The 25,437-nt window shown below is 46.6% G+C and overlaps 3 protein-coding genes across 4 annotated transcripts in view; 2 read left to right on the top strand and 1 right to left on the bottom strand.

The window, feature by feature from the left end:
• Positions 1-21,039, top strand: part of LOC143357380 (uncharacterized) — a 41,290-nt gene extending 20,251 nt beyond the window's left edge. Inside the window, exons 2-9 of the mRNA XM_076793825.1 lie at positions 17,121-17,235; positions 17,352-17,456; positions 18,235-19,032; positions 19,105-19,268; positions 19,330-19,488; positions 19,840-20,109; positions 20,186-20,437; positions 20,599-21,039. Of these exons, the coding sequence (XP_076649940.1) occupies positions 17,130-17,235; positions 17,352-17,456; positions 18,235-19,032; positions 19,105-19,268; positions 19,330-19,488; positions 19,840-20,109; positions 20,186-20,437; positions 20,599-20,949 (2,205 nt within the window). The 5' untranslated portion in view covers positions 17,121-17,129 and the 3' untranslated portion in view covers positions 20,950-21,039. The remainder of the gene's footprint in view (positions 1-17,120; positions 17,236-17,351; positions 17,457-18,234; positions 19,033-19,104; positions 19,269-19,329; positions 19,489-19,839; positions 20,110-20,185; positions 20,438-20,598) is intronic.
• A 227-nt stretch (positions 21,040-21,266) lies between these two features.
• Hemk2 (HemK methyltransferase 2) lies at positions 21,267-23,722 on the bottom strand. Its single transcript, XM_076793086.1, is given in 3 exon segments — positions 21,267-23,074; positions 23,077-23,410; positions 23,523-23,722. Coding segments are annotated over 3 exon segments (1,212 nt in total). The 5' UTR covers positions 23,675-23,722; the 3' UTR covers positions 21,267-22,348.
• A 470-nt stretch (positions 23,723-24,192) lies between these two features.
• LOC143357373 (uncharacterized) overlaps positions 24,193-25,437 on the top strand; it is a 33,994-nt gene continuing 32,749 nt past the window's right edge. Inside the window, exon 1 of one of the 2 annotated variants that reach the window (XM_076793814.1) lies at positions 24,193-24,529. The gene's annotated coding sequence lies outside the window, so the exon portion shown is untranslated. The remainder of the gene's footprint in view (positions 24,530-25,437) is intronic. The other variant, XM_076793813.1, reaches the window with a different exon arrangement.

Below are 25,437 nucleotides of genomic sequence, written 5' to 3' on the forward strand. Positions count from 1 at the left end.
ACACACACACACTGCTCGAAACCGCCGTGTTTCCCGGAACGGAAAAGATGTTTGCACTTCGGCGGACAGTTTCGACTCGAACCGCATAATTTCTAAGAGCCCGCCGCGATCGAGACGCATGGTCGAGCGTAGCCACGTTGTTCTCCGTATTTGTGCACGGTCCCGGTTGCGGCTGGCAATTACTCGTAATTATATAGACTGAAACCTCTCGACTTTCTACCGTTCAAATTTCGCCGCATCTTGTTTGCGATCGTTGCCTCGATGTGTCGTTCGTTGCGCAATGTTTACTCGTTGCGCTGGCGCTAGCGACGACCGAGTTGCAGCCCGGTGCATCCCGCGAGACCCTTGAAACTGCGGTACATATTACATATATTTCGCAGCGAGACTACGTTTTATAATATTGAACGCTCCGACGAGTCTAGATGATACGTCGCTGGAACCTTTTGAAAATTAATTACCGGCAGAAGACTCGGCGAATTACCACCGAAATTTTCTGTTCATACGCGTTTCAGATGACAGCAGAAATTTTTGTAGGAAATTTTACTAAAAATTGTGGGAGTTATTAATAAACGATGGAGTCGTGCAGGAGGTCCTGAACATTTTGGAAATTATTTACCGGGAGAAGACGACGAATTACCACCGAAATTTTCTGTTCATACGTGTTTCAGATGACAGCAGAAATTTTTGTAGGAAATTTAACTAAAAATTGTGGGAGTTATTAATAAACGATGGAGTCGTGCAGGAGGTCCTGAACATTTTGGAAATTGTTTACCGGGAGAAGACGGCGAATTACCACCGAGCCGAAATTTTCTGTTCGTACGTGTTTCAGATGACAGCAGAAATTTTTGTAGGAAATTTAACTAAAAATTGTGGGAGTTAGTAATAAACGACGGAGTCGTGCAGGTGGTCCTGAACATTTTGGAAATTATTTACAGGGAAACGGGAGAACCTACCCGGCCTAAATTTTGCATATACATGTATACGTGTTTGAAGCCACGAGGCAAATTTTTGTAGCACATGTCATTGAAAATTGTCGCATTAACAAATACTTTTCGTCCGATCGAATAAATCGATTGCGTCCATTCCAGTCGTCCGAAGGAAAAACTCGATGCGTCTTGAAGACGAGAATCTTGATTAGGCGATCGACTAGAGCAACAATGGGAAATCAGCCGGAAGATCATTTCCGGAAGCGTTATCGGTTGTCCACGCAGCCTTAACAAAGGGATCGCGTCGCGAACAAATCGGACTGAGCCGGACGCGAGCAGCCCGGAGCCAATTAAAATTAATTAGCGGCTGGGATCCGCTTACGCGCATATGGACTCGTTAATTTCCCGCGGGACATCGTTATCGTTTACGTTTATTATTCGTGCGCACGCCGAGACACGGGCAGGCGGCGCGGCGCGTGCCCGTTTATCGCCGATAGATCATGTTTCCGATTCTCATCGCGGGACGCGAACCTGAAACCGGCCCGCGAATTCGCAAGACTCCCTGTATGTGTACGTCGGTGTGTGCGCGCGCGCGCTGTTGGGATAACGTATGTATCTGTTGGCGATATGTTCCCGACCGGAATAACTCATTACCGGCGAGTCGAACAGCGAACTTTATTACTAGGCTGCTTTATGCGAAATAAAAATTGTTTCTTTTAATTTGCCTCAATTTGTCCCAACTCGTTTTTACCGTAAACCATCAAAAATTGAAAGAATTTAGCTGTGTACACAATAAAGTTGACTATATTTAAGTAAATATTGTGTGCGTCACATATCTATGACGTCGAATCTGTCTCTGGACGTCGAATTAGCATAATGGTAAGACATCAATGTGACGGACACATAAGCACAGTTGAAACTGCGAACTTTATTTCTAGGCTGCTTTATGCGAAATAAAAATAGTTTCTTTCAATTTGCCTCAATTTGTCCCAACTCGTTTTTACCGTAAACCATCAAAAATTGAAAGAATTTAACTGTGTACACAATAAAGTTGACTATCTTTAAGTAAATATTGTGTGCGTCACATATCTATGACGTCAAATCTGTTTCTGGACGTCGAATTAGCATAATGGTAAGACATCAATGTGACGGACACATAAGCACAGTTGAAACTGCGAACTTTATTACTAGGCTGCTTTATGCGAAATAAAAATAGTTTCTTTTAATTTGCCTTAATTTATGTCAACTCGTTTTTATCGTAAACCATCAAAAATTGAAAGAATTTAGCTGTGTACACAATAAAGTATCTTTAAGTAAATATTGTGTGCGTCACATATCTATGACGTCAAATCTGTCTCTGGACGCCGAATTAGCATAATGGTAAGACATCAATGTGACGGACACATAAGCACAGTTGGAACTGCGAACTTTATTACTAGGCTGTTTTATGCGAAATAAAAATAGTTTCTTTTAATTTGCCTTAATTTGTGTCAACTCGTTCTTATCGTAAACCATAAAAAATTGAAAGAATTTAACTGTGTACACAATAAAGTTGATTTATCTTTAAGTAAATATTGTGTGCGTCACATATCTATGACGTCAAATCTGTTTCTGGACGTCGAATTAGCATAATGGTAAGACATCAATGTGACGGAAGCATAAGCACAGTTGAAACTGCGAACTTCATTACTAGGCTGCTTTATGCGAAATAAAAATAGTTTCTTTTAATTTGCCTCAATTTGTGTCAACTCGTTTTTATCGTAAATCATCAAAAATTAAAAGAATTTAACTGTGTACACAATAAAGTATCTTTAAGTAAATATTCTGTGCGTCACATATCTATGACGTCAAATCTGTTTCTGGACGTCGAATTAGCATAATGGTAAGACATCAATGTGACGGACACATAAGCACAGTTGAAACTGCGAACTTTATTACTAGGCTGCTTTATGCGAAATAAAAATAGTTTCTTTTAATTTGCCTTAATTTGTGTCAACTCGTTCTTATCGTAAACCATAAAAAATTGAAAGAATTTAACTGTGTACACAATAAAGTTGATTTATCTTTAAGTAAATATTGTGTGCGTCACATATCTATGACGTCAAATCTGTTTCTGGACGTCGAATTAGCATAATGGTAAGACATCAATGTGACGGAAACATAAGCACAGTTGAAACTGCAAGTATTTTATTCACTTTCGACCAGATCCCAATGATGTCCCCCTGCGCACGGATAGGTGTCGCGGCACCGCCCACGCGCAGAATCCTCTTTAATTGATAATCCGGAGTTTCTAGGCGGAGGCGTAAGTACGCAATCTCGCCGCCGGCAGCCGGTTAACCCATTAAGGAACTGCGACCAGGAGCATCGAATGATTAATGGATCATGGTCGAGATCGTCGCGAGGTCCCTCGCGGGTCCCCGAAACTGCAACCGTCGCGCGAGGCGTTTTCGCCGAAGGATGCTCGGCCGAAAATCAATCTTTCATAACCGAACTGCGGATTTTCAAAGAATTTAATAGCTCGAACGTGTCGATGCCTGCCCGTCGACACGTCGACGGGCGTTTTCAAATATTTGACGGGTGTTCTTTGTAGACAACTGCTCGGACGTTAAAAATGCACAAAACGACCGCGCAAATCCCCCTCGATAACGCAGAATTCGAATCCGCACCGTTTCGAAATGCTAACCGCGCCGGGAGACGTCGCAATCACGCATCGATCGCAATAAATATAGCACGCAGACGTCGAAATAAACGTTCCGATCTGAAACTTTAATCACGTCGCGCTCTTAAAGCACAGCTTTCCAGCCTTCTCCACCTATCAGCACCTTTTTCCAACCTTTTTCCCCCTTTTTTCTCCTCTCGGCGAGAAACTTTCTCTATTAATGAAATCTCCGGCCGTAGCTTTTCGATCTTGAAACGTTCGGTTGTAAATAAAGGAAACGGAACAACGAGAAACTGAAATTTTATCGCCCCCGTACACCTACGCTGCTGAGGAAACTCTATTCCAAAAAGGTTGCACCGTTTCAGGCTGGGAAAATTGTTTTTAGCCATTTTTTCTGAGGAAAGCCGTTTCGAACCGTGCATTGTGTCTGTCTCGAGGTACACAAAATTTGTATTTCGCATTGTCGACAAAATGGCTGCGCCGGAGCTATTTCGTCGGAGCTGCTTTTGAGCAACTGTGACACCGGCCGACCGAGAACAAAAAACGAACAATTTCTCGTTGGCCTCGCGAAAAAAGGGCGCGGGCATTTTTCCAAAATTTCGGTGAAAGCCTCGTAATAAAGTTTAGCAAATTCTATAACTAACTTCTCCGCTCGGACCAGCCGCATTCCTTCCGTAACTCCGAAAATCCTAAAAATCAAAAAGTACTCGATCTTCCTTAATTATTAGGCTGGGGATTCGACGCATTTCTGACAAAAATTAGTAAATCAAATGCAAAACGGTGTCAACTGAACGGATTTGAGCACACCGTTGCGTGATTTCCAGCTGATTAAAATTTCGCAAACAGAAACTGAATGGTTACGGAACTCCTGTGTCCGACAATGCTGCATTTCAATTCCGCATAAAAATCCGTAACTATGATAATCGGACTGACCAGAAACGTAGAAAGTTACCGAATCGCCGTCCAGGGCGGTTATTAGTAGAACCGTTTGAAAAATTGCGAGGGAAACGAATCCTCCGGAAAGGAGAGGAGCAAACTGCCGTCGGCGGATGTTATTACGGTAAAAGTTAGCGCGCGTTCGTACTAGTTAAGTAATAATTAGGCGTCCTTAGCCCGAGTGTGATCGCCCGGTCGTACAATCTCGTCGAAAAGCGTACTAATAATTTAACGAGCGTTCATTTTCGAAACCTGAACCGATGAACGCTTCGTCGCGCGTTTAGGATCCCGTAAATCGCAGATGCAAAATCGGATATCGAACGGTGTCAACGCGATTCTAGAACCGGGACGGGAAAGCCGGCCGAATCGATCGCGCGCACCTTTTAATTAGGCTAGCTGGTTCGTGGCTGTATGTGCAGGTGGCACCAGCATACCGGAGCAATTGCATTTTTGCGTCAGGCTAGGTTTCCCTCTTACCAACCGATTTCTGTTGTTCGCTATCGCATCGATCGTTTTCGAAATTTTCGCGCTCTTTTCTGAAACTATTCTCATCGAGTTTCTACAGTTTAGGGATTATGTCGGATGCGTTTTAGATGTTATTATCGAAAGTCTCTGTTCGCACGAGCCGATCTCCCTAATTCGCCGGCGAAAAAACAACGAAATTGAGGATCCCATTGATCTCGCGTCCCTCCGGGGCCTGGATCCTCGGTTTTACGCAATACCATTGAAATCTGTAATATTAAACTTAACCGGAGGCACGGTACAATCGCAGAAGCTATTTCGCCGCGCGACTTTCTCTCAACGTCTTCTCCTCGCCGTTTACGTCTCCAAAGGTCATTTCGTTCCGGGGCTCTTCTGTTCGGTATTCGTCGGCCGCCGAAAATCGTCGAATTCGCGAAAACAACCTCCAACGTTAACCTCCAACATCAACAACATCCGCGCTCTCGTTCCTCTCTCGCGAATCTCGAGGAAGATTTCTCACCCGAAAGGACGTTTCTCTTTGCCCGATGATAGCAACGTGCCCAGTGGACACCTAAAATCACGGGAAGATGTAATTGCTGGACGTTACTCAACCGAGACTTTACTCGTTCCTTGGTACACCCGTTCAACGCCGATACTCGCCGAGCAACCGATTTAATTACCTGTTATTTTCTCATTAGTCCATCTAATACGACCGCCGAGTAATCACCGCGTTTCGAACCGGCGCCGTGCTTTCATAAGCACGGATTTTCGTCGTCGCTCCGCGGAGTATGGCTCTGCTCGCCGGGGACTTTTAGCGATCGGTCATCTCGACGAATGATGAATAGACTCTTCGGAAGCTCATTCGGGTTCGGATAAAAGGGAGAACCGTTTTCAGCCACGTTGCCTGTCCGGTGCCCGACACTCGTTTTACCACCGAGCTCTAAAAACGTCCGAGGGATTTCAGGATACCGTCACGGCACTTTCAACTTATTGCAATTGCTAAAAGGAGAAGCAAGTTTCTTTTCGATTCTCGCTTTCTTAGGTAAACACTTTTCAGTTTGTGCAGCGGTCTGCCGTTTGTACGCGTTCGGAAAAAATCCTAGACGATCAATCGAGGGTGTTTGTTTCTGCAGGAGTGCCAGTACGGTTTAGGATCGGGAACAGTTTTTGGATTTTACGATCGAGAAGTTCGAGCGAATTTTCGTGGACACGCCCCGGCTATCGTTACTCTTTTCAACTGTTGTTACTCGATTACCGCCCGCCCGAAAACTGTATGGATTTGAAGGGAAACTGGGAGCCGAAACTTTCCGAAGTTCTAGAACCGAAGCGTCGGTGCAGATGCAACGGTGCAACTTTTCTTTCCTCTTGAACCTCCCTCGCGAAACTGCACCGCTGCCCTTAGAGCCCGAGAAACTGTAACTTCATCCCTTTCATTGGGAGACCTCATAAAATTTTCAGAACGAACAACAATTCTGTACTCGAGTGTGCGCAATTCTAACCATATAAAATTCCACGTTTAATTTAGTTAATTGCTCGTAACTGCGGATTTTCTGCAGTTACGGGGAAAATGAGTTGGTGAAACTGAAAACAGTCGAGAGTGTTTAAGTATTTTCAACTTTACGCAATTTTCCAAGGAAACAAGAAGTTCGTATTTTTAAGTATCGCGAGAATTGCGAATTCCTAAGGGTTCGTTCTCGTCCGTGACGAGGAGTATGTTCCGCTCCCTACCAGGAAAAGTATGGTCGCTCCTTGTAAGGGTGGCAATGACGAAACTCGCGCCTCGCACGCGCTCGAACATCTTCATTATCTCCGAACGTGATTCCGAAGGATTCCGTCGTCTTTGCCGTTTCGTCCACGGGAAAATACGGGGCGACCATAAATTACGTTATTCGCCAACGTGCCCTCACCCCTGGCTTTGTCGTCCAGCTTAGGCGACCAGGAACCCCGGCGCTGAGACTGCGTTTTTAAGATGCACGCGCGAAACGAAACCGCAATCATTCTTTCCCCCTTTATCCATCTGTTATCGTGTTATCGCGATATTAACAAATCGACTGCCACGTCGGTCGCTTATGGTTGACACTATTTCTCGACCAGGTTTGAAAATTTGCAAAATATTCGACCATGCCAGTTTCTCTCAGCTAAATTACTTTGAAATTGTCGAATTTCTTGGCGTTGCGTCTACCAATTTTTACACTTTTCGAAACGTCGGAAATATATTTTTTTTCATTTTTCTGTTCTCTCGCTTTCAATTGAACTTTCGCAACACATTAGTTTTTAGAAATTTGTGATTCCCAGCTTCCACTAGAGGACTTCTTAATTTGTCAATAGCCTATTTTCTGCTGTTCGATCGTTGCAAATCTTTGTAGCAATATTTCATAAGGTAAAAAGTCACGAAGGATGACGAAAATTTTGGAAATACAGTGAAGATCGAGAAACAGAGGTTCAATCCTGCGTCCGTCAAAATGGCCGATCTCGAGATCTCTTGTTTCGCAATTATTGGATCTCTGGAAGAGGAAAAATATCGTTGTCCGAGCGGACAGTAGAATAAAAATTGCGTAAAGAGCAATTAAATAGAATATCATAATTTTTAGAAAGTAAACGCGTACCGGTCGCCTCAAGTGCTCGGTATATTTAGCGTTAACGACTTCTGTCACTTCTTAACGACTCCTAGCACTTCCTTTTCGACGAATCACGTTCACGCTGGGAGATCATGCGAGGATGTCCCGTGGCAATTTCGACGGATCAGCGATAGACGGACGGAATACGAGGCGATCGTGAAAAGCGATCGGAGACGCCCGGGATATCGAATTCTCTCGAAGAGCGAGGCAGTTTCGAGATTTTTTCCTACTCCGTTCGCAGGACCCGGCGTTGATGATACAATTACGGCGGACGACGGTGATGGCACGCTCTTTCTACAGACTGGCTAAGGAAAGGGGGTACAATACCTATATAAGCTTGAATGAAGATGCTCCCAGCTATTCACTCTCACCTTTCTCACAAGCGTGCGCACGACGCGAATCTTCCGGTCGAATCGCGAGGGAAGATCGACCTCGTCTTCGTCTCTCGTCGAAAGGATTTTCTTCGCAGCGAGGTGAGTCTTTTCGCAATTTGACCCCGTGCCTTAACTCTCGAAAATCGGAACAGCCTCTCGAGTACTTGCCACACGAACCGCCGAGACTTCCCGTTGTGCAGGAAATGAAAAATTGCGCGGAGAAAGCGACATCGATCAATATGCCGCTGGCGACGCAGGATCATCGCGATCCTGCTCGCGGAGTCCTTCGATATTCGCCTCGATCTTCCTCCTCTCGATTTTAAATCGTTCTCCATCGTGACTCGAACAATCCTATTCACATCGCTAGTCGCCGAATCGACGTTTAATTTAGATCTGTATCCTGCTCACAGTTGAAAATTTCATTCTTTCGATTTCTGTCTGTCTGAAAACAATTTTGCTTGGAGAATGATCGGGGACACAGGATCCTTTCAAACCTGCCTTCTGTCGATTTTCATTTTCGTTCTCTATCGCGATCTACGGTCCTCCTGGAGAGATCCTCCGAATAAACTGGTTTTCATTTCGTTCCAGCCGATTTCGAGTCGTTTTCCATCGCGATTTACGAGTGCAAATGAAACTGAACGCGACTGATTGATCGTGAAATGAAGTTTCTAATCGGGAGATAAATTCCCAGGCGATTCCACCGGAGAGACGTTTAAAGTGGGGATCGAAGGAGTTATGAAACTCCTCGATAAGTTCTATCTGGATCATGGACCGCGTCGAACTTTGAAAAAAATCGTCCTCGTGTTATAAGTTCCGGTGGAGACACATAAAGAGAAGTTCTCGACAGTTTTCGTTTGAAATAGTTTGAATAGGTCTTGTATAATATAGAAAAATTTTAAAGCGTTGTCCACTATTCTAGGAAATATTACTACTAAAGATTATGTAATTATTGTCCGGATAATGCACAGTCCAAACTTGCGTCTCTCTTTCCTAACAAAGGTTCTAAAGCAACCTGTTCCCACGGAACGCCTACACAGATTCTAAAACAGCTGTTCCACGAGAACGATTTTCAAAGAAGTTTCCGCGAGCTATTTTTCTTGAAAATTTTATCAAGCAACTCCGTCAAAGTGTACCCTGAACTTTCTTACGCTCCTCAGAAATGGTTCCTAAAGCCTAAGATAACACAAAAATTAAAAATGAAATCGATTAAATTTTTAAACACTCTTTCTCAATTAATAAATCCCGTTTCGAGTTAAGAACGGAAGAACCGATTTCGATCGCCGGTTTGAAGGGATCGAAGGGTCCTCAATTTCCGAGCTCCCGTAAAACCAAGCGCCGTATTTCATAACGCCGTGTAATTTTTAATAAGCTAATTGCCGTGAGCTCACGACAAAGCGGAGAAAGCGATCGATCGTTGCGTTAATCCCGAAGCCGAAAGAAAAAAAGAGTCATCATCGCGATGAACGCGCGTGGCAAGGTCTCTCACCGGTGTTGCGCTCGCCCACGGCACGGCTAGGCAGGCAAAGCCAATAGAATTACTCTGAGAATTTGCGGTAAAAGTAAGAGCGAGAGATGTTGACATCCCGTTTCAGCGCGTCCGAAACTGCATCTCTCGTTGCGTCGTTTCTCGAACGCGTCTCTCTTTCTCTCTCTCTCTCTCCGTACCCGAGGATCGAATAGGATTCGATAGCTCTTCGGTCTTCGAGGAGGACTCGAACGAGAGCTCCGCGAAAGCGTCCAGGAGTCTTTGCAAACAGCTGTAAATTCGCGTGGACGACGGAAAACAGCCGTGAGAATCGGTCGCAGGAGAGCGAGGCACGTCGGGCTCCTTTTCGAGACCGAAGAAAGCGAGCAAACAGAGTCGGGACGCTTCCGAGCGCGAGGAAAAGACGATTCCGCCTCGGACCGGCGCGGCGCGCCGCGGAAATGTACATTGGGTTGCTGCACGTGGCGTGGAAATCATTTTTAACCCGTTACCGCACGTCCACAAGTTTGCAAACCGCGTGCGCTTATTAACAAAGGTTAACTGTCTCTCCTGTCTTCAAATCCTTTAATCTTGTAAACGCGTATTACACGTATGCAAAAGTTCTTTTCTCCGCAACACGAGGTAGCGCAAAAAAGCCGCATAGAAATTATAATTATAACTCATGGGATTGGATGAATTTATGATAAAAATTTCCGGGCCATTAAAATTGCTAAGAGAGGGAATAATTTGCATAAAAATCCTCGGTTCGGTCGTTGATGACAATAAGATAGAAACTTTTGCACAGACCTAGGCAGTCCAGGAGCAATTACCCGAGCGTTCAAGGTCGTTCGATCGAACTGAACGATCAGACTGAATTCGACGTCGGAAACGATCGAGTATGAAGCGTCCGGTTAGGCGCGCATAGGCGAGGCACGCGGGAAATATTTGCGGTTGATAAAAATTCGTGGCGCAACCTCTCGAATAGGAAAAATTCGAATCCCCGGTGTCGTAATCGTTCGCCTCGGGGGTTTACTCGTTTTCGAGCGTCGCGTCGGCTCTCTCGAGGATGCGACGTGTCTCGCCTTCAGCGAGGATTCGCTCTCTTGCTGGAAGCGAGAGAAGATTTTTTGATTTATGAACGTTAGTCGCGGCAACGGTTGAACCGAGCGTCGCTTGACACGCCGCGAAACGCATTTCTGCTTCGGTTTTATTATTCCGTTTTGCAACCCAAAGCGTTTCGGCAATCAGAACACCGTTTAACATATGTCACCGTGTTACGATATACCGATCTAACGACAGCCTCCGAAGGACGAAAAAACACTCGACTCTCTACGCATTGCGAAAAGAGAATCTTTGACCGTGTTTATTATTCGAATCGGGAAACCTGTTATTTGATTCGACGACTACTGCAGCGTTTCGTTAAATGTCAAACTTTTATGCTTCTATGGCACCGGCCGGGGGAATAGAAAGCTATTTCTTCTCTCGATAATTCTAATTAGTCGAAAAGGAGGCCTTTGTAATGAATTCAAACGCCAAGAAGTAGTGCTGTGGTCGGGAAACGACAGCAGTTTCACTTTCTTTCACATTTTCGGAGAACATGGATTCTTTACGATTCCGAGTCTCTGTTCATTCCACAATTTGGATCGTTCGCTCATCAGTAGACTGCGGATTTTATGCATCTTTAATCAAAATGAGCAGGAGCGATTCCAAACCGTACACGGATTAAACAAACCCATTAACACTTTGACTGGCCAACTAGAAACCTCAAAAATTCCATAAAATCGAAGTAAATTATTTAATGAAATCAAAATTGAAAAAATTAAATGTATGATATTGAGTGGTGCTCCAACTTTTTTGCATTTTACAGATCTTAATCGGTACAATCAATATATTAACGCAAAAATTAATTTCAAAACCTGGACAAATAATTCCGTCACCCACATATGGGTGACGTGGCAGTCAACGTGTTAAAGTAAGAACAAAATTTCTGTTCGGCTCCCGTTCGGCAGAGATCGCTAATTTGATGAAATGGGAAACAGAAAGGGCAGTGAAATCAATTCTGCTTCAAACTCGTGGCGTCTTCTCGCCCGTTTAGATGTTTGGCGCTTCGAACGACGGGACAACAGCGGCGATCAGAGTAATCGGACAACGAGGACGACTCGGGGAAACAATTTGCGTCCCGAAAGGCTCTCGGCCGTTCAGCAGCTTGACCCCTGCGGCGGCGTTCGCGAACGTGGGACACAGCGCGGTCTCGGCGAATTGCGAAACACAATTTAAACGTTGTCGCAATTCGTCGGGGAAATGATCGATCCCCGAGTCCTCGGCAGAAAGCGTTCGCCTCCGATAGATCCTCGGGACGCCGGGACCACAGACGCGACAATCCTCGCCAGTATATGCGAACTCTGCTTTCGTCGCACTGACAAATTGCCGTGGCTTGGGTATCCGCGCCGCTCTCTATAGAAATGCTCGTTACAAGCCATGCTTTCGCCCATCGAGCACGAAGAGACGATCCGTTTTCCGCAGTCGCGAATCGAGACGGACGCACGCGTCGTTCTGTCGTCGCCATCGGCCATAATCTAGCCTTGAAAACTATTCGATCTTGGTCCTGCGATCGTTCGATCCACCGCTTTCCCGGAAACGCACGAAGAAATGGCTCCACGAGATGTTGAAAAATATGTCTGAAAATATTAATAATTGAAAGTTCAAAAATTGATGTAATCGAAAAGTATGTCGTCAGGTTTTCCTCTCAGGTACCTGGTCGACTTCGTACTGGTTCATTGCCGCTCAGGATCGATAAAATTAGATGCGGTTACGATTGCGGCAAGATTCGAGACTCCATTCATCGAAACGACGAGCTCGATGGGATCCAGTCGGCTCGATCCGACCTCCGCGTTCTGCCAAACCACCTTTTCTCTCTCTCTCTCTCTCTCTCTCTCTCTAGATCGGAGCGTTTCAGCTGACATTGCGAAGTAGAAACCGCGAGCGAGACTTTTCTCGGGCTCGACGCGTAAGGCGATCGATGTCCCCGTAACCCAGACCTATCGAACGTAACAGTTTTCACTGGCAGATCTTCTCTCGCAACCATATTTAGAGGCTCGTTCCCGATTAGCACGCTTATCGGTACCTGGCTAACGCGGGGCCCATTAACGTTCCTAATCGAACCGTTTACAATGAGCAACGTTCCTTCCATCGTCTTCGCTCGGCCCGTTTGTTTGCTCGCCACGAGTTCGAACCTTTTCGTGAATAGAAAATCGAGTGTGCCCGTGAGAAAGCAGCGGGACTCGAGGAAAGCGAATGATTCTAACGAGCGCGCAGTGACTCCTACAGTCGGATGGATAAAACCGTCTTTTTACGCCTATTATTTACTTTCAAGTGGATTTTGATGGATCGTAGAATAACTGTGCACGTGCACAGATTCTCCAGCCGGAGATCCTCTGAGTTTGTTTTTTTTTTTATTATTCATTGAATAATAGAAAGGCGAACAAGAACTTCCAAGCGACTTTGTACTCTCAGCTTACTTTTGCGCAAGCTTTTTAACACGTCTTCTTCAGTTTTACACGATTCTATTAGCATATTGTCGACCGGCGATTGTTTCACAATTTCTGAAAGTTCAGGATTTTTTCTTGGCCAACACGACGCTCCCAGTAACGTTATCTAAGCGTTCCAACAGAGAGCAAACAGCAAAAGAATATTTAGAATTATTGAAAACCTTTTAGCTGAAATATTGATATTATTTAGCTTGTTTTCAAGTCGTGTTCCATTATACTGACTCTCCTTATAGGTCCTCGGTGAAAAATCATTTTCGAAAGTTGCTCCGGGCGACAGAACAATGTTCCCCGTCTGGTTCAGCCGAGTTTTCGCAACTGCGACTCTGTCCAGCCACCGAAACAATGGATTCGAGTCGGAGCGCCACCCCGAATCGTTAACGCGTTAGAAGGCGGGGCCGTCTTTCCCGCTCATTATGCAATCGGGATAATAAACGACTAACTACCGGCACCGTCTCGTTATTAAGACCCCGGGCTCGCGCGGTCGAAAACGTCGTCATCGCGCGACTTGGTCGCGACACACCGCGTTTCCAACCGGCTGCATCGAACGAAAACCGCAGCATCTCAAGTGCATGCTACGAATTGCCTAACCGTGCCCACCGCAAACAACCACCTTACGCGCGCAACTCTTTGCAAACTTTACGAATCCACCGCGATAATTGTGCGGCGGCGGCGGCGGCGGCGGTTATTTTCGACAGCGTGTTGTTCCAGCAACGGGAAGGATTTCCACCGAGAAGCCTGATTGGCCGTTAGGCACGCGTATTTTTCCCATTAGCCGACGCGATAATGTCAACGAATAAAATTGTGCAACCCGCCGTTCGTCTATGCCCGTTTAATACTGCACGGTGTATAAAACGTTTCGCAATATGTAGAACTCATTACAAGAGTAGACGAGAAAGAATGATTGATTAACCTTGTTAAAATGTTGTAGCTGGACTGCGAATTTTTATGCACTCGTGGCGTGTGTGCGACTGTAAAATGCAAGAAAGTCCACGGATCAGTTAATTGCGTTATTGTTTGAAAGATGAAGTAAATTTTTGTTTCGTTCCAGTACCTTGTGAGTAATGCAGAAAAATACCAACTTGTGATCCGCAGTCTAGTTACAACCATTTTTGGGTCACGATAATGCGTGGCAGTTTACCTTTGCACAGGTGTTCGAAGCGAACGTGCTCGGTTTTGAACATCGTTTGGTATCTTGTGGATATTTGTAGTCCCTTCGTTGATACGTTGACCGGAAGCTTCTGCACAAAGTAGAATAAATTAGACTACCGTGAATGACACAGTTAAAGAATTACTGTGAAATGTTTGTTATTCGTCGAAGCTGGACATTTTTCTCTCGTTCAGACTTTCATGTATATTGACGCTGAGCGACATATTAAGGAACACCCTGTATAATACGATTACGCGTTTCCGCATCGATCCTCTTTGCGGTTCAATGGCGCCGTCAATTTTAATCGAAGTCCGCGACGGCCACGGTCGAGCGGAACCGAGTTTGCGATTTAAAAGAGAAAGGTCGATCAAATTCGCCATCAGGCCGGTAATGGAGATGACACCGAGGTAACGTCATACACCACCCACGTCTGCTTCGCAAAAACGCATTCTCGTTATCGCGATCGCTATCTTCCTCTCTGGCTCCAGGGAATTTGGCTTCCGAAAGTGCCGCTTCCGTCGAGAGGCAAAGGTCGACCGTTTTAATCGATTCACCGCGGATCATTGTGCGAAATGAAAATTGCCCGCATCAACTGCAAAAGCGCGGTAATCGTTTGACGCGGTCGATCGGCGCGGCGGTTCGATCTTTTCGCGAATCTCGCGTTCGTAGACAAGGTTTTGCGCAACGCGAACTTTCACATATTTTCATCCGTGCGATTCGAATTCGCGCGTACGCGATCGTCGCAACCTCTTTATCCGGGCAGATCGTTTAACAGACTCGCACGATACTAATTAATTCGGTGGCCTATTTGTTCGAGTCGATCCCCCGCGAGCAACGCGTTTCTCAGGCGCGTTGTATTTTAATGAACGCGACGTGCGACCGCGGGACCGTGCAACGCGTGCACCGTCTCTAATATTAAAGAGCGCTTCACGGGTTACAAAGTGACGTATCACGCGGACTAATCGGAGCACTCGGCGCACTTAAAAATTAGCGCAAACCGGGCTCAGCGTTCGCACGAGAGAGAATCCGGTAGCATGCGGCGAGCAGCAGACTTCCATTTCCGAGGTTTCTAGCTTTATCGTCGATTCTCTTGCGCTATCTTAACGGAAACATTAATTTATAAATCTAGAGTTTCGAAACAATTGCTGGTAGATAAGAGTTCGCGAGGAATGCGGGACTTTCGAGCCAGTAATGAACACAAAGAAAATTTTATTAGCCCGTCTTTCCGTTAAGGAATTAGTCGCGAAGATAATAGACTGCCAATTATCCGGTATTCCGATTTCTGGAAGGAAAAGTCGTTCCAGAGAAAAGCTTCGAAAGATCGGTATCAGACATTATCAGGAATTCCCATGCGGGAGCCTCGAGGAATGCGGGACCTTCGGGACCTTTTTCTCCGGTTGCTTGAACTAACTTTTGCGAGCGTAGACCACGTGTCTGGTTGCTCGCGGAGCGTCGAGGCAGCCGCGACTTTCACCTTTCACCTCGGCCGAGCACGATTCCTCGGTTGACTTCTCGAACTTTTGCCCGGCGAACGAACAAACGGCGTTCGCCGCGATCCGCGATCTACGGCGGCAACGAGCAACGGATCCATCCTCGGGGATCGGAACACAGCGTCACGATTCGGTTTCACTGGCGAGGCATACTCTGGTGGCCGGCGGTGCTCGATAAAATCGAATCTGTTCGTGTCGTGCGGATGGAAAGCCGCGGCGAGGATGGATCTAGCGGGACACGTAGGCTCACCTTGGTCGAAAGCGATAGTGCTTCGGGTTCCCCCCCGGTCGTAGGCGAAGTCGACGCGAGAGCCAGAAGACGAAGAGAAGAAGAAGCATCGGAACCGTCTCCGGCGGAACTTTCTATCGCCGACGGCTCAGGTTCACGGAGAAACCGCGGTGTCGCGATGCGATGCACCGAAATAAATCGCGGATCTCTTGTTTACGAGATCGATTAGGAATCCGCGTGACTGTCCACCGAGGAAACGGAAGCTATTACCAGCTATTGTTCCCTATCTCTGCCTCTTTATCTTCGCGCCTCGCGTCGCTGAAATTACCGCTTCGACGAACCTCCGCGCAACCGTCGCGCAGTCTTCAGACACTTATGGGAGTCAGAAAATTAATAACTTCTTACCTAATACGAACAAGATAGAAAAAAGTTATAGAGGCGCTTTTTAAAATTGGGATTCGACGACGGAAATTTCTTTAGATTCCATACCTCGAAGATCGGACTTTTCAGCATTGCCTCGAACGCCGTGCGTCGTCATCGTCGAGAGACGCGACGCGGCGCGTTAATTGGCTGCGAATCGAGTTCTGTTCCAGGGTTTCGACGGCCCCCGAATCGCGGCAGGAATTAGAGACACTGATTGCGGAGGAGCCCTCCGTAATCTGATCTGACGAAACGCTCTCGTGCCGATGTACGTGAGAAGAACGAAACAATCGTGGAAACGGCCTTTCCCGGGACCAGAAAACTGTTTAGCGATTGCACCTCGCTCGCCTCGCCGCGCCGACTCGTTAACCTCCCCGTCGAAATTATGACGAAACAGAAGGGGGAATCGTTTTGCCGTCGATCGGTGGATAACGAATTTTTTCGTTCGTGATCCTCGGCGTTTGCGATCGACGATCGAACCCGGCCTCGCGATTAATTAACCTCTCGTGCCGAAGGTGATCCAGCTAATCGCTCCGAGACGCTTTCTATTGTTTCTACGTGCCGCGAGAGTTCGCAGCCTTGGAACGAGCGCGCCGAGCGTTCAAGGTTCCCTTCCTCCTCCTCTGACACGCCTTCGCGCTGCCAAAATCCCAAAACTGACAGTGTCAACTACACTGGAACTACCTCTCAGCTCGACACCACGTATATTCCTTCATGAGAATAACAAGATTCGTCCAGGTTTCCTAGGTTGATTAGGAAAAAGTTTAATCTTACTGTGAAAGTTCAAACAATGAATCAAACTTGCCGAAATCGAGTTATGGTAGCATGACGAGCAGGAAATTGCAGGTCGAGAGGATGAAGGGGACCGCTCTGATCCTGGTGCTGACGATCCTGGGCGCAGCCAGGAGCCAGGAGCACGGGGGAGGCCATGCCCTGTTCGTCAGAACGTCGCCGTCGGATGGTAAGAGAAACCTAGTATAGTCTAGATCGCAATCGATCGAGCAAGGAAACGGACAGCGTAGTCAGACGTCGAACAGCGATCAAGTTTGATAAAGATAACCGTTTAACGTTCACTAGCACACTCGAGAGTCCAGCGAGCCGCTCCAGCGTCGCCCGCGGACGTGATGGCGCAAAATATCCTAGAGTGGATTCAAGGGATCTACCGGCAGGGCGCACGTAAAAGTACGTTCTCCAAAGGGACACCTTCTCTCCCTTATAACGTTCAAGCCCACACCTCGTCAAACGAAAAGCACCGCGTTCTTCTACTTCTTCTTTTTCTCCCCACTCTGCACGATATTCCATTGTTATTGTACTCGATGTTAGACGCCGAAGAGTATAACGAGACTCCGATTCGACGATCGGAGACACCCTGATTTAAAGACAAGTCAGTGGCCCAAACGTAACAAAGTCGCTTCGAGCAGGTGCAATAACCGACGTCCGATTAACCATCTTCTTACGTGGTTCCTGGATCGCACGCTTGTCGAATGCCAACCTTGTATTCATCCAATGTCCACAGGGGATTACTAATACACCGTTACGGAGCTCTCACTCGACGGCCCTCATCTGTTCCTCGTTCCTCCAACTGGTTCTTCAACGCTGACTGTCCAACCAGCAGCCTCGAAAATTCTATAAAATCAAAGTAACTTATTTAGCGAGATAAAAATTGAATAGTTCAGATCTGTGATACTACTCTTTCAATATCATTTCTTCCATTCCTGGGAGGCGTGCATATTTTTGATTTTGAGAATTAGAACTTACCCAATTCCTGCAGCAAGGTCTTCAATTTGTTCTTTGTCGAACGCCTTGCTGAATGCGATGAAAAGATGAGTAAACTTTCGAGGGACGGATGAGGGTTGCCTTGAGGACCGAAACGACTGGTCGTCTAACGATGGAACTCCAGACCAGTGCGGTTAATCACGGTGAAGAGCAAGAAGGGTTTTCAGGGTCGTTCTTCTTGCAGTTCGCCAGCAGTCGGACCCAGCCGGTTACCTGCCCCCGTACAGCACGCAGAGGCCACCTGAACGGCCGAGACCGTTCCAGCCAGCAACAACGGGTCAGCAGCCGAGCTACTCTTCGCCCTCTCAAAACGAGGTAACGAATTACCCGTACCAGAGGCCGTCCACCGGGTTCTCCCCGACGAACGTTGGCTACCCGTCGGGGCAGCCGTCCACGGTTCAAGCTCCGCCGTTCTCCAGCCAGAGACCCTCCACGTACCTTCCGCCGAGCAACCAGCCGCCCTACGGACCTTCGACCTCCTACAATCCCCGACCAACCCCGCCATCCTACTCGAACTCTGGATCTTCAGCTTTCCCGCCGTTCAGCACCACCAGGAGCTCCACCACCTACCTGCCACCTTCAACAGGGTACTCCACGACGAGTCCTAGGTCGCCATCCCCAGCCCAGACACCGACAAACTACGGATACTCGACGCCAAGTGGATTTTCCGCCACCTACGGTTACTCGACTCAAAGAGGATCGAGCCCTGCTTACGGACCCGCAGGCGATGGCAGTGCTTCTAGTGGGAATGCGGCCGTCGCTGGGTACCCTGGTGCCAGTGGATTCACCACTTATGGTTATCCAACTGACAGCCCACGGCCACCATTCCCCACGCCTGGTGCAGGGTCGAATTCGTACGACCAGGCTACCGGGTACCCATCCTCGCCAGGCTTCCCCTCCTCGACTCCTGGAGGAGCATTTCCTCCTGTGGGCGAAAACACTGGCGGGACCGGTGTTAACGTTAAACCTACCAACGGAGAAGGTGAGCAAACAGTTTCTAAATTAAGCGAATGTGATTTTCCGAGACTCAGAATCTCGTACCTGAACGTCGTAGGCTCTAGCGGCACTGCGGTGACGACGGGAGAGGGTGCTGCAACCGAGGACGACGACCTGAAACACCCTCCGCACATCCACGCTCTAGATGTCGTGTGCAGCAAGACCATGATGACCATCAACATCGAGTTCAATCGAGCCTTCGACGGGGTGATTTACTCTAAGGTAATCTCGAAGAGCGAGGCTCCTCGGCTTAGCAAACTGATCGAGACGAGAATGTTCGCAGGGCTACTTCATGAACCCGGAGTGCAGATACGTTGCGCAAAACTCTGGACAGACCAAGTACTCTTTCACCGTCAGCCTGGACTCCTGCGGCACTCAATTCATCAACGATTTCGCCGGCGAAGCTGGCCAGGCCTACCTCGAGAACGTGCTCGTTTTGCAGGTACATCATTTTCGCGAATTAAACCGGATTGTTCATGAGATTGCAAGTTTCGTACGTTCGCGGCAGAATCGAGCAGACAAAGCAGTAAGAAGGTTAAAAGAATTTAAGAAGATTTTCAACCTATTAAAATCAGTAAGAAGGAAGAAGGAACTTTCCATTTGGTTTCCATGTCTCGCAGACAACTGTTATTAAATCACAATGTCGCGAAGCGAAAAACGTTGCCCGACCACGGAATTTTCCTAAAAATCTTCCTACTCGCGTTTGCTTCGTTTCCTCGGTGCATTAACGGGCGATTACTCAATCGCAAGCCACAGGTAAAAGTGCACTTTCTAAGCGGCGATCTCTGTTTAGAACGAGCCGGGCATCCAGGAAGTCTGGGACACGGTTAGGCGAGTCAGGTGCCTCTGGGAAGGGAACATCAATAAAGCGTTGACGGTGAACTTTTCCGTGGACATGCTGAACCAAGAAATAGTGACGTTCAGCGGTGACACGGCGGTCGCCAAGTTGGACATACAAGTTGGCAGAGGTCCATTCGCGGCCGCGGCCGACGGTCTCGTCAAGATCGGCGAGACCATGACTCTGGTCGTTTCTGTCGAAGGAGACCCGGCCTTCGATCTACAGGTAGAGAGGAAATCTTCTCCGAAGGTTCGACGGTTGCTATCGATCGAACGATCTAACAATCCGATGATCGTTTAAGGTGCGCGACTGCATCGCCCGCGACGAGTCCTCCGCCAACACGATCCAGCTGACGGACGAGAGAGGCTGCATCTTGAAGCCGAAGCTGTTCGGAGCGTTCCAGAAGACCAACGACACCGGAAACACCGGTGCTTCGATAATCGCCTACGCGTACTTCCAGGCCTTCAAGTTCCCGGACGTGATGGATCTGTTCATCGAGTGCAACGTGGAGCTGTGCAAGACCGACTGCGAGCCCTGTCCAGACATGAACCAGGTAGGACATTATTTTCAGTCGCTTTTTCAAAGTTGACGCAGTTCTCTTAAAGAAAGACCCTATCTCCGTCATCAGTGAGCAGATCCTCTAAGAACAGAGTTCTCGCTGCACTTGTCCTTGCTCCCGAATGCTAACAGACATGTTTCCATGCCCTTTTCAAGCAAATCGAGCCGGGCAGACGACGTCGACGATCGATCAGCCTGCCAGCGCCCAGCAGACCCTCGAACACCTCGTCAGTGCTTCTCGCAGAGCCGATTAGAGTGGCCAGAGGGTTCCGAGTGATCATGGTGGACGACCTGAGCGAGGCCAGCAGCCAGGTGCTGGAGAACCTCGAGCACATCGAAGTCGAGCAGGTCGCGAAGACCACGTCGACGAACGTTTGCATGACTTACAGTGGCTTCTTCGTTGCCAGCTCGTTCATGATGAGCACCGTTGTCGTGACAACGATCAGCGCGCTGATCTTCTACGTGAAACTGCAAAGAGTTTACAGGTCGAAGTGCATCAGCTCGTAAACGATCTGAAATCGTTTGCGATCGGCGAACGCGGGGGTGGTAATCGACTAGGGAATTTCGAGGGAACGGAAACCCGAGGAGACTAGGGTCCTGGCGGCCATTTAACAAGCGATACGGCGGCAACAGGTCAGAGGACGCCTAGCCGCCGCATCGTTTTCTAATAGCAACGCTCGCTTCTTCGTGGTTGTGTCGCAACGCTCGTCGATCTAGACACTGTAGACCAGCCATGCTCGACCTTGAAGCTTGGCGGACCGCAGGTTGAGCGTGGCTGCTGTAGCCTGTTTCGTCGATTGCTACCTTCGCAATACACGCTTCGTACCTTTGCAGAATTTTATTATAAACACGTTTAACACTTGCTCGACTGTACAGCCATATTTCATTTATCTACAATACAACCGGACCGCGGGTCTTTATGCGGCGCGAAATTTCCTCTCGGTGTAGTCGACGAAGACTGAGGTCGAACAGTTTTTATTCGTTCCATGGAGAACTTTGATACGATACATTGTTGCATTTGATTACGGCTTCTTGCGCATAAATATCCGCAGCCTGTATAGAACTTGACGCATTTGACAGCGGTCGGAAAAGTTGTTCTCGCGTAACCATGTATCTAACTTTTTGAACTGAACATGATGCGACAACAAAACCGTAGACCTTAGAAAGATTTTTGTTAGGTGAATCCAAATAAATTATGTTTCTTAAAATCTGACGCCTCGTTGTTATCTGCGCCTCTCTAGCCGTACACGCCGCAAGTTGGCACAAACTAGGCTACGGTACTCGACGACTTGGGGTTTTCTTAAAACTACGAGACTCAACAGAAACAATAATTCCTTTACTTAACGTAAACGTAGTCGATCACAAATCTTTAGATCAGCAGAAGCATCATCGCAGACTAAATCGTACCCTTCGCGAACAGTCGAAGTCGGACTCATACTTATACTCAAACTTGAGTACATACATACGTACGCACTCAATCGAGAACTCGGATACTCGCTCTACTTGAATCCGAGCGCCGGAATACTCACTCAATTTTTATAAGTGTACTCGCATATTCGTGTAATTTCTATATGCGTACTCACATGCTCACTCAATTCTTATATGCATACTCATATACTCACTCAACTTAGATCCGAATACTGACTCAATTTTGATAAGAGTATTTAGAGAATTCATAACCGGGTTCTCTCAGGTACTCACTAAGTTAAATCCAAATTCTCATATTCGTGTACTTAGGCACTCACTGAATTAAGATTCAAGTATTCGGGTGTTTACGTATTCGATTGATTTGACTTAGAGCCAAAAAATCTAAGAATCCTGAGATTCGCGTATGCAGTACCTGATTCACCCGAGTACTCAAATTCAAATTCGTTTAGTGGAGTGCCTAGACTGAAGTATGGAGTATTCAAGTACTCACACCCACGTCCGGTGCTCGGGCCTCGTACGACTCCGCGATTTTTTGAAAACGTAAAATATACAAATGCTCACCCCTGATTTTCCTCTCCGCTACAATCGCGCCTTGCATGTTCATATTCTTAAAAATACGCAAAATGTCCTCCGGATCGTTCTCCTTGATGATCAGCAAGTAGAACGTCCCGGTCTCCGAGAGGATGCCGGGAATTTTCGGGAAAACTCGATCCATAACTTTTCTACCGTTCAAACCACCGGCCCAGCTCTTGAACAGAAGCCTTTCGTCGAGGACTTCCTGGTCGCTGGTTACAACGTACGGCGGATTGAACACCACAACATCAAAAATGCAGCCACTGCGCATGCAGCTCAGCAAATCCATTTGCAAGACGTCTATATCCGTTGAGTTCAGTCTGCTAGTGTTTCTTGTAACTCTGCAGGCATTGTTGTTGAGATCAATGGCAAGATGGTAAGTCCGACAGTGTTTGCGCAATGCCATTGCCAGGGCAGTGATCACTACGCCTGATCCACTGCCGATTTCTAGACACATAACAGGCTTCTTAGCTTTCAAGTCCTCTAAATCAGCTTCCAAAGCATCTATCAAGAGGAAAGAGTCCTCCGAAGGCTCGTACACTGTTTCTAAATCAGTGTCAGACAGATTAGTTATCGGAGTGTCCATAATGCTTTTGTTAAAGACGTATAGGAATGTCAGTGCACATCATACAGCGTTAATTACTCTTGTTCCGTAGTTGTTACGGATTCTTTCTCCGGTTCGGGCTGATCTTCTTTGTCTAATGTGCTCGCAGGATTACTATAAGAGGAGCTATGATCCAATAAGGCTTTCCTTTTTGTCGTGTTCTTTTCTACAGCTTGGTGGATCTTGTTCAATCTCTCCTGGGTATTCTGCAGTATGTTACTCACGATCGTTATCTTGTGCTTGGCGTTGATAAGCTTTTTTACATAGGCATCCGTTTCTAGCGGGCACTGCAACGCGTCGTTAATCCTTTGTAACTCTTCCCCGAGAGATTCGATTTGTTGTTTCAATTCTATCTGGCATATTCTGTAGAAATGACGAGTATCGATTTATAAATTAGAAAATTGTATACGATATAAACAGAACGAACGTTTGGTTATGTATATGTGTGTTTCCAGTCGAAGGAAAGTTTGCGTACCTTGTAGCACGGATTCTTTCGTCCAATTGATCCACCGTGGGCTTCAAAAGACTCATCAAACCTTCTGTCAAAGCATCTCTGGTCGGATTCTCACAAAAATCATCTATTTTGTCATCTATCGACGTATTATCACTAGCAGTGTCCACATCCATCTTTTCACTTGCTTCTACTTTTCGGTTTCTCCGTCTTTAGTAGGCGGCAGCACTTACAACTTATCGCCAGAGAGGAAATGAGAGTGTCACCGGTATAGTGCTGCCCCCTAGTCTAATTTTTAGCCTGGACCAGAACCTGCATCATCTTACGTGCATCATTAGCAGCGGATTCCAAACAATGCCAGCGTGGATGCTACTTTTATATTAAAAGAGGCTCCTCTATGTAGGCTCTGATCCAGCGTAAAAGATGATGCGGGTTCTAATACAGGCTAAAAAGATGATGCAGGTTCTGGTCCAAGCTAAAAAGTTGATGCAGGTTCTGTTCCAGGCTAAAAAGATGATGCAGAAAAGTGGGGACACTAAAACATTTTAGTTAATTTCCTCTCTGTTATCGCGCACCGTATCTGTCGGTAGAATCGCGCTACTGCGCGAGAGGACAACAATGCCATCTGCTTCAAAATCCTCTCAACAAGTCCACACGCAGCGCCGTCTACAGCGACCTGCAACAACCAATACTTTATTAACAGTTGTTCCTATACAAGTGCTCGGAGCCTGTGGTACTCGCTGGTTCATTGATCCCCTGTGAAAGACGTTCGCAGGATCACGATGGTCCAGTGTTCTTCGCACTTCGCACTGTAACACATTCCTCGCGTCACTCGGCATTCTCAAGAACAACTCGGCGATCGTTAGACAGTAACCATGCCCGTTCAAACATGGACTAACCTCTTTCCTGCAAAAAGCATTTCCCACTCAAGATTCGAGGAACCGTGTCGTGGTGTTTAACCTGCCGGATGACTTTCCCAATTTCCACACACTTTGCCAAGACATAAATAAAAGATCCTAACGAAAACCGACGTAAGTACCACGCAGAATATACCAAACCAAACACTATGACAAAGGAAAAGAATTGCGAAAATTTGCAAGCGAAATGTCGTTTTCCCTCTTTAAAATCTTAGCCTGTGGCGGGGGACACCGTACGGTATTGGAAATTGCTTTTCGAAAAGAAAGAAAGAATAGAACTTGAAGTAAATCCGAATTTCACCCGGTGGGTCTTTGTTTTTGTGAAAAATGAGTCCCCGCTTTTGTTAACTTTTGTTCAATAATGCGAACCAGTAAAAATGGAACACATTAGAAGAAGGTGTCCTGATGGCGCTAGTATGGTACTGTTTACGGCGCTGTAGATCCCGATTTCGAATCTCTTTCTTATTTCTTAATTCTTGAAAGTCCACACTTAAGAGTTTCAAACAATAGCAATTTTAATCGTCGACCAACAACTCACTTCCAGTAACGTGATCTAGTAATATAAACACAATTATTTGGGTAGGCAGTTTCGGGAAGCCTTGCAATACATTCCGCCAAAACACAATCAGGATTTTACAAGGTAGACTTACACACCAGAAAATTTAGCTTTTGTAAATTCTGACCCATTTGCATCATTAGCGTATACATACATCACCGGAATATCAATTTATCAATTTATTTTTTCTTATAATGCTGAAATATGAAGGTCTTTTACTTGCAGTCATTTTTGTACTTAAGAGCCCGGGATAGTCACGTGACTTTTTAAGTAATAATTTCCATTCACAGCCTTCAGACACAGCCTGAAGATTCGTTCCAGCCCTTTGCCAGCGACAAAATATTCTTATATAAGGACGAAAACTTGAGGCACGTAAAACCATTTTTTGCCGGTAATGTAGTCACTCTACCTTATCGCGAATCTACCAAGACCGGGCTCTTAAATATAATAAAAAAAAAATTTGGTG

This window comes from Halictus rubicundus, chromosome 9 (genome assembly GCF_050948215.1).
Source record: "Halictus rubicundus isolate RS-2024b chromosome 9, iyHalRubi1_principal, whole genome shotgun sequence".
NCBI classification, from domain to species: Eukaryota; Metazoa; Arthropoda; class Insecta; order Hymenoptera; family Halictidae; genus Halictus; species Halictus rubicundus.